This window comes from Rhamphochromis sp. 'chilingali', assembly GCF_963969265.1.
Source record: "Rhamphochromis sp. 'chilingali' genome assembly, chromosome: 13".
Taxonomy (NCBI): domain Eukaryota; kingdom Metazoa; phylum Chordata; class Actinopteri; order Cichliformes; family Cichlidae; genus Rhamphochromis; species Rhamphochromis sp. 'chilingali'.
In genome coordinates, this window is record NC_137940.1 from 29230816 (window position 1) to 29246619 (window position 15804).

Genomic DNA, 15804 nt, shown 5'->3' on the forward strand with positions numbered 1-15804 from the left:
TTCAGTTAGCATTAGCCAAAAAGCTAGCCAAATGATCAAATGATTGAAAAATTTGCCCAAAAAAATGATCTCAAGCAAACCAACATGAGTCACCTAAATTTGGTTAACAAACCTAACATATAGCCTAATGTAATATTTTTTATATTATATGACTTAATAAAGAAAACACTTGAAACCCATGTGCAAACATTGCCCCCCCCCCCCCCCCCCCCGACAATAACCTGTACAATTTTCATTGTGTTAAAGAGACACACACACATACACACATATTCTGTAGGAGATAGAGAGACCTCAATTGTTTTCCTATGGTAACATTCAAGACTTTGTATTTGTTTTCTGTTGACAGATTGAGCAGCTGGGTTAGTCCAGTCACATTTAGGAGCAGTTATGTGATAAAGCAAAATAGGGAAAATGGAAAATATTGAAAATGTTTTTCTGGTGAATCTCTTACACAAATGCATTGTTCTCTTGTGGTATGGAGATTGACTTGATGGAAGCAAAACAGTCTGAAGTCAATAATGTAGGTAATGCAGAACTGTCCCTTTTGGAAAACAAAAGCTTATTGCATTTTATTGTTATTTGTTCCTTCAGCCTTAATTTGGGCTCGATAAAATGTCATTTTAGAGAGCAGAATAATCAGTTGGGCTTCCTGCAAAAAGCACAAAAGCACATTTGCAGCCCTAAATATGTTTTTTTTTTCTTTCTTTTTTTTACCTAATATTGGCAGCTAACCCATTTGAAGTGCCATTACCTAAACAACTATGGCCAGAAAGACCTTTAACGCTTGTCACTCTTTCCAGGATGAAAAGCTGTCAACAACAAGGTGTGCTTGCTAATGCTTCTAGAAACAAGGGGTGTAAGAAAAGAATTTGTTTTCAAAAGCCTGATTAATCTGACAGAGGGAACGATAAAGTTAGAGGTGAACAGATAAGATTTTGCCCAAAACTCAACTTGGGCTCTTTTGTACATTTTATAATCATCAAAAATTAGGTCTGTGGACTTGGTAGATTTGGTTTAACTGCCTTCCACAGCAGTTAAATCAAATCTACAGATGCATAAAGAGTTATGGTAAAAAGGGAGAGAAATATACAATTAAAAGAGAGTGATGAAAGCAAGGCAAACAGGAATGAGGACATTGAGGCTGTGGACAGCTACAGGTACCTTGGTGTTCATCTGAACAATAGACTGGACTGGACTCATAACTCAGACGCCCTCTACAGGAAAGGGCAGAGCAGGCTGTACCTGCTGCGGAGACTCAGGTCGTTTGGAGTGGAGGGCCCACTCCTGAAGAAATTCTATGACTCTGTTGTGGCTTCTGCTATCTTTTATGGCGTGGTCTGCTGGGGCGGCAGCATCTCTGCTGGGGACAGGAAGAGACTGAACAGGGTGATCCGAAGGGCCAGCTCTGTTCTAGGATGCCCTCTGGACCCAGTGGAGGTGGTGAGTGACAGGAGAACGGCGGCTAAGCTGTCATCCCTGATGGACAACATCTCCCACCCCATGCAGCAGACTGTGACAGCACTGAGCAGCTCCTTCAGTGGGAGACTGCGGCACCCACGGTGTGGGACGGAGAGATTTCGCAGGTCTTTCCTCCCCACTGCTGTCAGACTCCATAATAAAGACTTTAACTGATCAAGCACACACATCCATACATATGCAATAATACTAAGTGCAATAATCCTTTCTGTCATCGTTGTATTTTTACTCAGTTGTATATAGTATTTGTATTTGTATTCTATTTTTATCTTATTGTATATTTATTTTATTTTATTCTACTGTATATAGTATTTTATTTTATTCTATTCTGTACAGTTGTGTACTGTATTTATTCTTATTGTATTCTAATTTTTGCCTCATAACTTTTGCACTGTCCACTTCCTGCTGTGACAAAACAAATTTCCCACGTGTGGGACTAATAAAGGTTATCTTATCTTATCTTATCTTATCTTATCTTATGAAACCAGATAATTATACCAGGTTAGTATAATAAATTTCATTTGTGTGTAGAATTATAAAAGGCTAACAAAAATTTTCTGGTATATCTCCAGTACTAAGCATGCTTCATTGCACCTTCCCTCTTGGTGCTGCGGATGACAGAGGATTCAGAAAGTTTATTAATGCAGGCCGATATGACAGAGAATGTGCATCTTATTTTTGTTTTGCATATTTTAATTTATATTTAATTTGTTGTGGTTTGCAGTGTTTTTGTGTTGTTTCACTTTAAATATGTTTAAAAGGAAAAAGCTGAAAATTTAAATAGTTTAAAGTTGAAATGTGAATAGTTGGTTTTTGTATTATTTGATTTATTTATTACATTTTATGTGGAGTGAATAAATAAAAGTATATTTACAGTGGCCCCTAGAGACAAAGCACGTATAAACTCCAAAATGCGTACAAGACACACCTGAAGTACTCCAGGATGCTATGGGCAGTGTTGAGCTTTTGTTACTACACAAGCCAGGAAGTACCAACGACCAGATTTGGTCTGTGGAAGTAACAGGTAAATTAATTTTTTTTAATTATTTGAATATATATGAGTGCTTGTGTATAAATACACAAACAATACACATATGCTTTCAATTGTGTAATATAAGTGATCTAGGTAGCTCTGTTTTGGAAGTTCAGTTAACTCTAGAAATGTATTTTGGAGTTTGTATGTGTTTTGTCTCTAGGGGCCACCGTATATATTTATATATAAACATATATAAATAAAACCATGTTTTTTTTACATTAGTAATTCCTTTTGCGCATAATTTTATATTGTTGTTAATAATTAATTAATTAAAACAACAGAAAAACCTGAAGAGATGATTGGGAGCCAAAAGAGCCAGTTCTCTAAGAAGAGCCAGAATTCCCATCACTATAAACCTGCACACTCACATGCTCACTCAGGTTGGTTTAATTAGCATGTTCACATTATAGCAGGCCATCAAAATTCCCTGGGCATTCTAATGACTGTAAAGCTTTACTAACAATGAAATGTCAGTATGCACACTTGCATAACAACAGTATATGATGTTAACAGTGTGTCGACATTACGTATTTAAAATACAAAATATGAGTAACTGTATTCCGTTACAGTTACAGCTTAAATACAGCTTAAATAGGTGATAATTAGAATACAGTACTTTGCTGAAATAAATGGATTACACGGCGGCCATTTATTGTTTCATATGTTAGGTTATGCCCTCTCTAATTTTGGAAATTCCACGCATTGCTAGAAACCCAAACAAAGCAGACAATAAGAGGCTGTAATATAAGCTTCCTGTTAATGTTGGTGGTGTCAGTTACACAATGGACCCAGAGCCAGCAGTGCGTGGACAGGAATGCATCTCTTACCTGAAAATTCCGGCACCACTTCACATTTAAAGAAGAAAGGGATGGGCAAAATCTGACCATGCAATGCAAACTCTGTTTGCCAGCAACTAAAAGACTCCAACCTGAAGAAACATCTGGAAGTAAGTTCTTTTTAAAAAACTAACGTTAGCCTACTGCAACTACCTTGTTTTAGTTGTTGTGGCTGCCTGGGTTATGTGCCACTTCAGTGTCTTCGATGTAGTATTGCTGTGTGATCTATTACTATTACTGAAGGCTGCATTACAACCTACAAACAGACAGAGAGAAAACATTTTACTGATACAGACATAGTTTTCTACACAAAGTGCAGCCTTACCTAATGTCCACCCTGCTGTTACTCATTTTATATTAAGATTTAAAAATCTAGTTGGTATTGCTTTCAGAACTACACATGATTATATGTAGCTAGCAGGTTGTTAATGCTATCCATCAAGTAGAAGCAGGCGGAGCGTCAGGCTTACATGTAAAGTCAATGGAAAGGCGCGCTGACCCGCGATTGCGGCTCCCGCGAAAATTCGGAAGCAGATTTGCGTCGCGAAAACGCTACACTCACGCGCGTTTCAGGCGTTTGACTCGCGAAAAAAAACCACGCGCGTGAGTTTATGTGTTGCATTTTGTGCATACACGCGTTTCGCGTCCCCCGCTCGAGTTGGAAAAATCTGAACTCCAGCGTGAAATCGCGCCGCGACAACCAATCAGGAGCCTGGTGACGTGGCTGTTACCTAGTTCAAAGGGGCAGATCCAGCCAAAGCCCTTTATTCTTCAATAGAAGGAAGGCTAATCAATGCCGTAGCAAACAACCCGGAGCCGTACGACACCAGCTGCTTTCTGGACCTCCAAGCTTCCTCCGAGCTTGGAGGAAGATATGTAAAGAGATCGGGCAACCTGGTAAGTTCATTCATTTTTCTCAAGTTTTCTCTAAAGTTTTCACTGACCCGGGGAAGCCGCACAAAAGCTAGCAAGCCCCCGCTATTTTCCCACTGACGTACAAATACCGTTCTGCTTTTAGGCATGTTGTCATTTAAGAATATATTTTATTGTTTATTAATAAACAGCTCACAGTGGTCCCGCTGTTCATCCGTCACTGCCTCTTTTTTCTTAATTTTCATTTTCTTTTTTTTGCACCGTACAGCATTGCATTCTGCAGCCTGATTGACAAATCTCCTGCGCTTGCCAAATTTATCATGTTTGGTTTTGATAACCATCACGTCCAATAGAAAAAACAGCACAAAAACACCCATAACTATGAGCCTCATTCGGAAATAGACACCTGCACCGCGAGGGAAAAAGGCGCACGAAAGTGGCAGGCAGATGAAGACAAACCGCGACATATTAATACTTTTACGTTTTGCAATCTACAAAGGTTTGCACTTTGAGAATCAATTGTGAGAACTGTGACCAATGTTCATGTGTGTGTGTGTGTGGAAAACAGTGTATAAAGTGCGTGGCCAGGGGCTAGTTATTCTGAGAACCCCTGCTGCAATAAATGAGGGACCACTGTCTACTCTATGATTATTATATTCAACCTGTTAACATTTAATACTGTATTGATAGAACCAACTGATTCTGAAGCAGAGCATCCGCACTTGCTTCTCCTGGCTCCCCAGTCCCTGAGCTCCTGCTGCTGCACCCACAGATATGTACAGCAAGCACTGATACCTTTTTAGTCGGTGGGATTGCCTGTGATCACCTTTACTAAATATCTACAACCAATCTGATTATATCCTGTTTTTGTTTTTTTTGTTTTTTCAATGTTGAAATTAAAATCTAGTAGCAGTCTTCTCATTTCTTTGTGTTTTGTGCTGTTTTACAGGCCCACAGGGGAGGACGGCTCCGAGGCAGATGAGGGACGGGTCCCAGGATGGTCCATCGGTGGTGGAGCTGGCCATCCTGGAGTCCCTGAAGAGTCCACACCAGTCTCCAATGGAGCATTTCCTCCTCAGCCTTGTTCCTGCTCTGGAGAGCAGCTGGTCCTTTTTATTCCTGTCTCTCTGTAAATACTTATATTTTATATATTTATGTTTAATGTATTTCTGTGTGAGAATTTTAATATTATTTCAAATAAATTTTTATAATGACTGATGTCTCAGTTCTACTACACAGCAAATGTTGGCACACGACTTGACACATGTAGAATTTATTTCATATTATACTAATGACAAAATATACTAATACAGTGGGATGCAAAAGTTTGGGCAACCTTGTTAATAGACATCATTTTCCTGTATAAATCGTTGGTTGTTACAATAAAAAAATGTCAGTTAAATATATCATACAGGAGACACACACAGTGATATTTGAGAAGTGAAAAGAAGTTAACTGGATTTACAAAAAGTGTGCAATAATTATTTAAACAAAATCAAGCAGGTGCATAAATTTGGGCACCACAAAAAAGAAATGAAATAAATATTTAGTGTATATCAATGTGTGTGTCTCCTATATGATATATGGGGTGCCTTTGTCTGGACGTGCTTCCCATCCAGAGCTGCACAGCACAGAGGGAAGTTCCAGCGCTCCTGGAAATCCCTCTGTGATGGACCGCCAGTCTCCAGGTGAAGGCACAGCCATGAAGTCGTCCACTAGACAGTCCCAGATGGCCGTCGCTGCCTGGGGGTGATCTGACACACCGACTCTGTAACTGAACGCTTGGTGCTGAAGCAGTCCGCGGTGACAAGGAACCTGGACAAAATTGTTCAAAATCAGTATTATGTGTACTGCAGTTACAAAATACATTATTCAAATTCCAAAATACTTTGGTGATGTCAGATTTAAATCACAAAACTTAAATCTTACATAAAACATTTTGTAATTATAAGGATAATTACAAAATGTATATTAGATGATATCTAAAACAGTTGTGTTTTATTTTAACTTTAACATATCATAATTTGATTGGTAGCAACTTTCACAACTACAGTGAGCCAATCACTCATAATTCCTAAACATGTCAATCAGGTAGGAATGAAGTAAGACATTAATAGAAATAAAGAGTTGTATGTTGACATGTAGCCCTTTCCTTGCTTAAATCATTAATATTTTTGAAAAATTAATCTGTGATAAGACAGCTTATCAAGATAGAACCATGTAACTAGAGATGAACCAAACTGTTCAGTTTTATCTAACTGTTTTAATTAATAAAGGCTGGTGACGCCTGCTATAGAGTCTGACAGCTGCAGGGATTATATACAAATATTCAACTATCCCAGAATTAAACCAGGTCTAAATAAAAAGGAGTGAGTATCACTACAAAGGTTAACTCAGTGGTCCTAATGCTACAGTTTGATATCAGCAAACACCGAGCGCATACATTGATGTGACACCACAGCCATGCTATCATCGCAAACACTGATAACAGCATAAATCGAATTAAATCGGGACTTGATGAGACCTTCTGAGTATCACTAGAAATATTATAAATAGTCGTCTCTGTACCACAGTTTGCTATCAGTAAACACCGGCAGCATTCACTGTTAGCATAGCACATCCATGTTAGCAGTGTATAAATGGATGGTTTAGCATATATTAGCACAGGTATCAATAAAGGACTACCGTATTAAATACTTTTACTAACCTCAGGCAGACGGACAGGCGCTCTGCAGGTGGGATTGAGCGCCTGTAATTGGTGTCTAGGCGGGCGATTCTGGGACCGACGCGGGACAGCAGGTCCTCAAACTGGCCGAGTGAATGACGGTGATAGCGCTGGAATCGGCCGTAATCCAGGCACAGCTCCTGGAGCAAGTGGTAAAACTCACCAAACTGCTCACACCTCTGGAGGACCTGATGGACCCAGGTACGGCGAGGATGTCCTTTACGCCGCTACTCTGCTCTCCACAGTAAATAGAGAAGGGAGACTCTCTCTTCAAGCACTAGCTCGACACCTGCCATCTTGCAAAGATACCGGTCTGGCAAAATTTCCTCCCACATCCCTCCCACATTTCCGGTTCACGCGCGTTAAAATATGATATTTTGGGGCGCGATGGATTTTTCTTGGACACGCGTAGAGGTGCGAATGTGCACGCGTCAAGTTAGGGGCGTTTGGGGCTTTTTTCTCGCGCCCATCGCGTTCGGTGTGAACACACCGTAACAGTCCGTGGTCTCTGAACTAACCTCAGCTAACAATGTTAGCTTGGTGGCGAGTAGCCTTCAGTAATAGTAATAAATCACACTACTAGGGCTGCCACAATTAGTCGACTAGTCAAATCGTCGACGACTAATTTAATAGTTGACGCGTCGTTTGAAGCTTTGTAAGATCCCAAAAGACACAGGAATAAGTAGTAGGATTTAAGAGTGTAATAACGGACTGAAACAGAAGATCGCCCAGCCCCTAGCTGTAAGCTAATGATAGTTATATAAGAGCAGATGCATGCTGGTGCCATAAGCTGTACGTTTTACGTTAAATGGACGTATGATCTGATTAGTCGACTAATCGCAAAAATAATCGGTGACTAGTCGATTATCAAAATAACCATTTGTGGCAGCCCTACACACTACAGTCATGTAGTTGTAAAAAGCATGACAATATATCAAGTAATCCAAAGTATTCAGAATACGTTACTCTCAGTGAGTAATGTAACGGAATACATTACAAAATACATTTTGGGGCCTGTATTCTGTAATCTGTAGCGGAATACATTTTAAAAGTAACTTTTAGGAGGGCTCAGCTCCCAATCATAGTGTCATGCATGCATTGCCTTGTTATAAATATTAATGGAATATGCTGTTTGCAAATGTAGTCAACCCTTTTCACATTTGCAAACCTAAAATCAGTTGATTAAACATTACAATGTTACCTCCAAAAACAAGCTAATTAATAATTCTAGAATCTAGAATTTTTCTAGAACGTTAGAATCAGAACAGGAACAGGACTTTTTTTTTACAAACTAAAATAATAATAGCCTATACATAATTTCCTTGGCTGGCAACTCCCAATATACCAGCAGACTAGTGAAAGAAAGAAAGAGTACTTTATTGATCCCCGTGGGGAAAATTCCTCTCTGCATTTAACCCATTCACTCAGTGAAGCAGTGGGCAGCTATTGGGCGCCCGGGGAGCAGTGTGTAGGGATGGTACCTTGCTCAGGGGTACCTCAGGGTAGCTGTTCAGGAGAATCAAACCCCTGACCTTCCGATCATGGGGCCACCACTCTCTCTACTGAGCTATTCCTGCCCCTGGATCAGTGGATCAGAAGGTTAAAATTAGCTAATAATCTCAAGTGATTCAAGCCACATTAGCTAACATTTTTAGCTGTTTAGAGAACTGTTATGTCCCTCTGCAGCCTCTAATCTGCTCAGTGTGTTCAGCTGGTTCAGCTGTTCAGCTGGTGCTAATTGGCCACACCTAGTCAGGTGTGGATAAAAGCATACCTGAGGCAAGCTTCCTGGGGAGCTCACTTGTCTTTGCCTTGGTGGCATCAGCCATTTTAGCCAACCTGGATTTCCATTTTAAGATAAAATCTCTTCTCACCCATACTCTGGTATTCATCTCCTTTATGTTGCAGCTTTTGAGCCGGATCGTAACATAAGTGGGGGCTCGTCCCGGATATTTGGACATTTTAGTGGAGACTGAATATCAGTTTGTTTGACTTTTAAGGGGGTGAGTGATGGTGTTCACTGTAATTGAGCAAACTCCCTTCAGCTGGGTGGCTGTGCTGCCCTTCCAGCGAAGCACTTGTTTGTTGTTTTGCTTTGTTGTTTTAATTTGTTGTGTTTGGTGGCTATCCTGGGTAGGGGTACGCTTCAGAGTTTAGTAGGAGACTATATCTCTGGTCTGCTGCCTGCTCTCGAGTTCGCGTTTAAAGTTGCCTCGAGCGTGGTACACCACTGAAGACTAGGGTACGTAAAGTTAGGGTTTTTTTTTTTTTGTTTTTTTGTTTTTTGTGTTTCAGGCTGGGAGTTGCACATAGTAAATCAGTGGCACCAAACTTGGTAGGGGGTTTGAGACCATTTATGATTATGGTCTGTAGCTGAGGCAGGTAGGCTGTTTTTAAGTTGGCATTGTGTGTACACCGTGTGTGTGTGCATATGTCAGTGTTGATGGACGCTAATGAGATCCTCATGAGGTGAGTGTTTTGTGCTGTGACCTTTAGTGTTGTGGGGAATATGGCTATTTTGTTGGATCACTTTCGAGTGTTGTTGGCCAAGTGATGGCAATAACACTGTGGGGTGCTGAGCCACCCTTGATGTGAGCATTGTGTGGCCATAGCTCTCCATTTTGTGGTTGGTCACTAGCATGCTTGCTTTACTGAACTTTGTGGATTAAGTAACTTGTTGTGGTATAGGGCCACTCATATGTGACCGTTTGTGTGGTGGACAAACTTTATTTACTATTAATTTAACATAACAGATGTTAGTGTTACTTCGCTAAATAAAAAAAAAAAAAAAAAAAAAAAAAGACACTTTATAAGTCACAGCGATGTCCCCGCATTATCAGAACAGTTTGACCTTTTGCTATATTTCAGTAAAGTGTGTTTCAAATCTGCATCACTGATTTGTGGCATGAAATTACCTCTTTAATAACAGTTTAGGCTAGTGATGACAAACCACACTCCGTGTGAGCGGACTGTAACATGACACAAACACTGGGCATACAACCTGTTTTCATTCTATCCTTTACTGTCATCAGTAGAAACGTTAGAAAAAGATAACATTTGAAGATAACTCAAGAAAATAATAATAAAATACGCTATTATTATTCATATTAATAATTATTTTTGGGGTGCTCTGAAAAGGGTCTAAGCTCTCCTATGAGCTGGACTATTATTAAAAAGCAAGAATGAGTTGGCAAAACAGAATAACTGCATCACCCTGTATGCTCTCACCACAGTATCCATTGGGCATGAGTGCACACCCCAGAATACACACATCTGAGCAGGCAGTCAGCCCCACTCTACCTGCTTTACTGCACATAATGTTAGACAAGTCACTAATAAATGATCAAAAGATAAATATCCAAGGGAGAGAAATCAGTTGCAAGATAAACAAAAGAAAAAAGGCACACTTAACTTATTTATATTGTTGTAAGTTCAGTTTTTTTGATACTTTTGCTTGCTGCAGGGATATAAAGATAGCCATATGAACATTTTATGTTTCATCTAATTCTTTGTTTAAAAACCTAATCTAATGGCTGTTTATGTAGTTTGGCTTATGCATTTTGTAGAAAAAAAATCCAGCATAACTATGCCGATTATGTCAGGCTCATTTCATGCATATAATATTTTGCTTGTCATACATTAAATGACATGCCAAAAGGGTGATATTTTTAAAAAATTGGTGTGGCATGTGCTAGGTGCTATTGTGTGCACCCTAACAGCACGCTGGACATTCCAAAACAGTAACCTAAACATACTCACCAGTCAGCTTCGTGTGGATGCTGTCTGTAGAAAAATTCACCAGCTAATGCGCTTCATTTGCCAAAGTTGAGGTTTCTACACTGACAGCACCTTTATATTGTCTTCCTGTTTTATTAAATCTGTCCAGAACTCAGCCTTACCTGAAATATAAGAACAGATTAAAAAGTGTGGCTAGAGTGTTTAAAAAATTGACGTTTGACTTTGAAAGACTTTTCTTATATGTGTTAGTTATGACAGATAAGTCTTTCCTAGATGATCCTACACTCTCAGAAATAGGGGTGCCAAAGTGTACCAAAAAGGGTACAAATGCTTGTCGCTGGGGGTGTTCCTTTTTGAAGGACATTTCTGTACCCTTTAGGCTTGGTACATTTTTGTACCTTATGAAGTTGTACCATCTGAAGTACAATCATGTACTTTCCTAAGACATAAATGTACCTTCAAACTATAGTACAGAAATGTTCCCTTGAAAAGGGTACAATAGGGTACCTATGAGGGTACCCCCCCAGCGACAACCTATTTCGTACCTAAAGAGACAAAAATGTACCCCAATAGTCCAAAATATTTGGTTATTTAACCATTTATTTTCAATAATAGAATCACATCAAAGCATTTAAACAACCACAGGAATACATTCTTGATTACATTCGTATATTGCCATAGGACATGTCAAGAAAAATACATTCATTTAAAAAAAGTAAACAATCACATAAAGACATTAAACACCTGAACACAATGTTTTGACGGATCACACATGGCGTTGAAAAGAGTGATACTTGGAAAAAGCTGCCTGGCAGTCATTTATTCCACAAGTGATGCCGAAATGAGGCTCATGTGCGTGTACTAACCCAACATGTGTAATCAACTTCCTCAGAGTAAATGCCCTTTTTGAACATTTTGAACATTTGTGGAGTGGGGGCATATTTAATAGAGTTGGTTAAGTACCCTGGTGACACTTACTGGCAGGGGTTTGTCTCCTATGTTGACAATGCAGTTCTGAAGAAAGACAAGTGTTTTCTTGAAGTATGCAGGGTAGGTCATGTTGAACACGAAGAAGGTGGAGAATGCTGAGATGTAGGCCTCATCCAGCGAGCAGCATGAGCAAACATCCACTCCTTCAACTGTGACAACACAGCGACACTGTCTTGAGAGGGCAGTTGTCCAACTCTTATCCTTCATTCGAATGGTTGGGTATGGACTCATGGGAGTATTCTGCAGAAGAGGAAGAAAAACATTAGTATACAGTATGTTTAAGCAATATGTGCCAAGTGAATTTTCAACAGATTCCTCAAATTACCTTCTTTTTTTTGCTGCAAAACAAAACTGTCTATTCTGATAACCTGTAAACATGGCCCCTACTCCAAACAAAAAGCTTCTTGACCAATGACTGTTGTGGTAGTGTTTGATAAGCTGCTAAAGTTTGACATAATATTCAAGGGCAAAAGCAATCACCCCTGACAGTGACAGTACCTGTGAAGAAGAATTTCCCTAAGGGGACAATAAAGGTCTATCTATCTATATAAACACCAGACAAAACCCAAGAGGACAGCAGCACTGTGGATTAACAGCAGTGTTTCCCCTACATTAGCTTAGCTGTGATGCTGAACCGCAGCTGAATTCAGCTCCATGCCAACAAAACACCGAGAATGAAACTTGTGGCCAAAGGCTATGCATTGCATCATGCATTTACCTCTCCAAGGATGATGAAATCTATCTTCTCCTTGAAGATGGATGGCAAGAGAAGTGCCCCCTTGAAGTCAATTCCTAGGTCATACAGATGCAAATGCACTTCATTAGATTTTGATAGCATGCAAATTCCCATTAACATGCTCTTGACATGGCACTATGGTACATCAATTATCTTTGGAAGAGAGAGCAAATGAATTGTCACAAAATTTACTATTTGTATGAGGTCAAATTAGCACCTGTAATGTCTTCAGCCAGTGCATTCTCTCTTGCCTCCATGTAGACCTTCTTCAGTGGCAAATCCTTGGTCATTTGAAGAACAGCAGTGAAGTTTTCGCTAAAGCGGCGACAGATGTTGTCTTGGCAGGGATGCATTAAATCAACCTCATCACACAACTGGAAATGAAAAGAGCAGAATAGACAAAAGAATGACATTTTACATTGAGGATTTAAACTTTTGACATGTTTAAAGACACAGACTGGAGATAAATGTAAAGTGCTTTAACCATTGAACAAAAATTCTAAAGATAATGAACAGATTGATTAATCAGTTAGTACAGAAAATAATAATCAGATTTAGAGACAAAAAAATCATTAGCCGTTTCCCCAATCATCTTAACAATTCTTACCCCTGCAGATGTCCCCAGGAATGGATATCTCTTTAATAGGTCCACAGTACACATTCCTTCAGCTACCTCTCGACGTCTCCATGCAAAGGTTTTTGTCATGCGGTCTTTCACCAGTGCTGTGTCAGGATGTAGCTTCTTGTGCTGATCATTTAGCACCTTGATATGAGCATCAACGGAGGCTGCATCTTCCCCCACAAAGCACGAATCCTTTGTCAAAGCAGATATCAGTATTATCATAAGTAAACTCTGATAAGTTAATGTTACTCGAAATGCGGTAATTTGTACACCAAATGCTTTGAAAAAAATGCAAAAATGTTGAATAGGAATTGCAAGTTGAGCTGACTTTTGTTAAATCAACTGTGAAGTTCCTTTTTCTATGTTAATGTTATCTGTTAACATGTTTCTTTCAATTAATGTTTACTTTTAGCTTTACAGTGAACATAATAAGACTACATATGTTACCTTAGCTCTTAGAGGCTGAGGGTGTAAGGACTTACGAGAGAGGGCTTCAGTCTCTTCAGACAGGAGCTGCTGGATTCCTCTGTGGTCCGATGTTTCTGCGTGCGTCCAAACTTTTCTTTAACCCGGTTCACTTCTTCGTTGCTGATTAGGGGAGCCCGTTCTGCTTTGAACTTTCTCTTGAGTTGGCTGTGCCAGGTGTCCTAGTTGTTTCAAATGTATATAAGTAGTTAATTATGGTTACTTTATATTAATATAATCTATAAAAGAAACAAAAAAGGAGAGGTACTCACATAACCATTTCCGTGTACATCTCTTAAGAAAGGATACTTCACAATCAGGGCTTTGATGACCTGGATGTAGTCTGAGTGGGTTGGGTACCTGTTTCAAACATAAGAAAAACAACCCACAGTACACTGATTACTCTTATCCTTTCCTGGGGGCTTTTCTGTTCTTCAATTCTTCTAATCATATTGTTATTACCGTAAATAGTATGTTGTAGACCAATGTCAAATCAATGTAGCTAAAGTTGATTTTAATTTCTTAAAAATGGGCGTGGACAAACAGCCACACCTCTCCCAAACTTCATTAATTAATTGACTGCAGTCCTGAATTATTAATTTACTCTTGAGCAAATTCGAAAATGAACACTTTGGATATCATAGTCCAGACAAGGTCTGGAGACACAGGATGTATGGTTTTACCACTATTGCCAGTTCATTGGAACCGTGTGTCACGCCAGACTCGAACGCTGGTCTCCAGATTGGGAGGCAGATGGGCTAAGCATTTGTTCTCTGCCTCTCTTACAACAGCAATATTAATATTAAGAAATTAATGTAATTATTCAGAAAGGAACCCTTACATTGTGTACTGTGACAGCATTTCATAAAGAGTCCCAATTATTTTGTTTCGGTACTTCTGTTCTTTCTGGACTGGTTCTTTGAGATCCAAGCGACTCTGGACATCTTGTGGGAATTTTGGAATGGAAATAACTGCAGGCAATCTACGGCAAGAAGGTATAGAACTGCAATACAGTAGGAAAACAGCATTAACTAGCCATTTTGCAAGCACTTAAATGCATATGCAAATTTAGACATTTATCACAACCTACCTCTGGTTTGCTTGGAACACTGGACCTTCAACTGTACCTTCAAATGGGTCGACCGGTTGTAAAGTGATGATGACTTCCTTGTAGCGGTTTGTGAAGTCTCTGAACTTCAGCTGCTTTTTGAAAGACTTGTCAAAAAGATATGCAACCATGGTCTCAGTGAGTCCACAGTCTACCGTCTCTCCATCTACATCGTTATCTGAAATATAAAGTACAGTATGAAATAAAAATAAAACCATTTTCAAATTTAGTTTTAAAGTGACATTATGGTCAATACATAATAATAATAATAATAATAATAATAATGATAATAATAATGATAATAAGCTATCATTGTGAATCTGTCTATATTCCCCAAAAGGAAGTTACAATTAATTCTCTTGATTAATTGTTAATATAAATTAACTGGTAATATAAAAATGTAAGTAAGTGTCCCTGCGCAGAGCTTACAGCTCTCATATTCGAAAATCCCACTAAGTAGGTGGAATGGTACAAATGTGTACCTTCCATTGTTTAAAATCCCTTTGAGCGGGAAACAAGTTAGATGCGATAAATTTTGCTTAGAAAACGATTTTGTTAATAGCTATATTTACATACTAGCATGTTTTGAGAAATTATTGATTTTTTTACATTGTTGTACACGGTTCGTCACTATTTATTGATAAAACACTCGAATACCGCGGGCAGACAGACGTTGAACATTCCACCAACAGTCTAAATAGTCCACATTTGTACCTTTCTTTGTTTAAAACTTAGCTAACTGCTAGCTTTCGCCCATGTTAAATCTAGCTCTTCGGACTTTCGCTAACTCTACTGTAAAATTACACGTTGTAATTTTTATAAAAACACAAAATCACACCCGACTTACCTCTAAATCTTTGCGCCTCGTCGTCTGACACATCAATGCCTTCTTCCATCAACCTTTTAAGGAGCTCCTCCGTGGATAACCCCCTGAGAGTCATTTTCTGCATCAACGCTAGTCAGCGAGGAGGCGGAGCACTCATCGCTGCTGCCTTTTCGGCCTTTGGGATTAATGCGCGTTGCGAACTTGACACATGAAAATACAACATTGTGGTATTAATGCGCAGTTGTTTAGAAACCGTTATGCTGTCTTGGCGAACTATATTTGTAACTTACAAAATGTAGTCACCGTAACATAAAAATCTGCTTGACATTTTAACTTCCAAAGAACCTCGGTTTAACTTGATGTTGCAAATTCC

The 15804-nt window shown here is 39.2% G+C and overlaps 1 protein-coding gene and 1 long non-coding RNA gene across 2 annotated transcripts; one reads left to right on the forward strand and one right to left on the reverse strand.

The window, feature by feature from the left end:
* Positions 1-4204: 4204 nt before the first annotated feature.
* LOC308409264 lies at positions 4205-5436 on the forward strand. Its single transcript, XR_013973993.1, has 2 exons — positions 4205-4245; positions 5171-5436. It is a non-coding gene; the product is annotated as an uncharacterized lncRNA (long non-coding RNA).
* A 5844-nt stretch (positions 5437-11280) lies between these two features.
* On the reverse strand, positions 11281-15564 carry LOC308408860 (sterile alpha motif domain-containing protein 3-like). The gene is made up of 9 exons (XM_080901266.1): positions 15453-15564; positions 14588-14783; positions 14339-14500; positions 13770-13857; positions 13515-13679; positions 13018-13224; positions 12628-12784; positions 12393-12466; positions 11281-11914 (listed from the first exon to the last, which is right to left on the reverse strand). The coding sequence occupies exons 1-9, from the start codon at positions 15553-15555 to the stop codon at positions 11627-11629; spliced, it is 1440 nt and encodes a 479-aa protein (XP_080757392.1). The 5' UTR covers positions 15556-15564; the 3' UTR covers positions 11281-11626.
* Positions 15565-15804: the final 240 nt, after the last annotated feature.

Bases quoted from the DNA above. Each gene is read 5' to 3' on its own strand.
- LOC308408860 (XM_080901266.1), bottom strand. From the start codon at position 15,555: ATGCAGAAAATGACTCTCAGGGGGTTATCCACGGAGGAGCTCCTTAAA. The intron at 14,784-15,452 runs GTAAGTCGGGTG...TTTATATTTCAG, and splicing joins CGAGGCGCAAAGATTTAGAG to ATAACGATGTAGATGGAGAG. The intron at 12,467-12,627 runs GTGCTAATTTGA...TGTATGACCTAG, and splicing joins ACTGGCTGAAGACATTACAG to GAATTGACTTCAAGGGGGCA.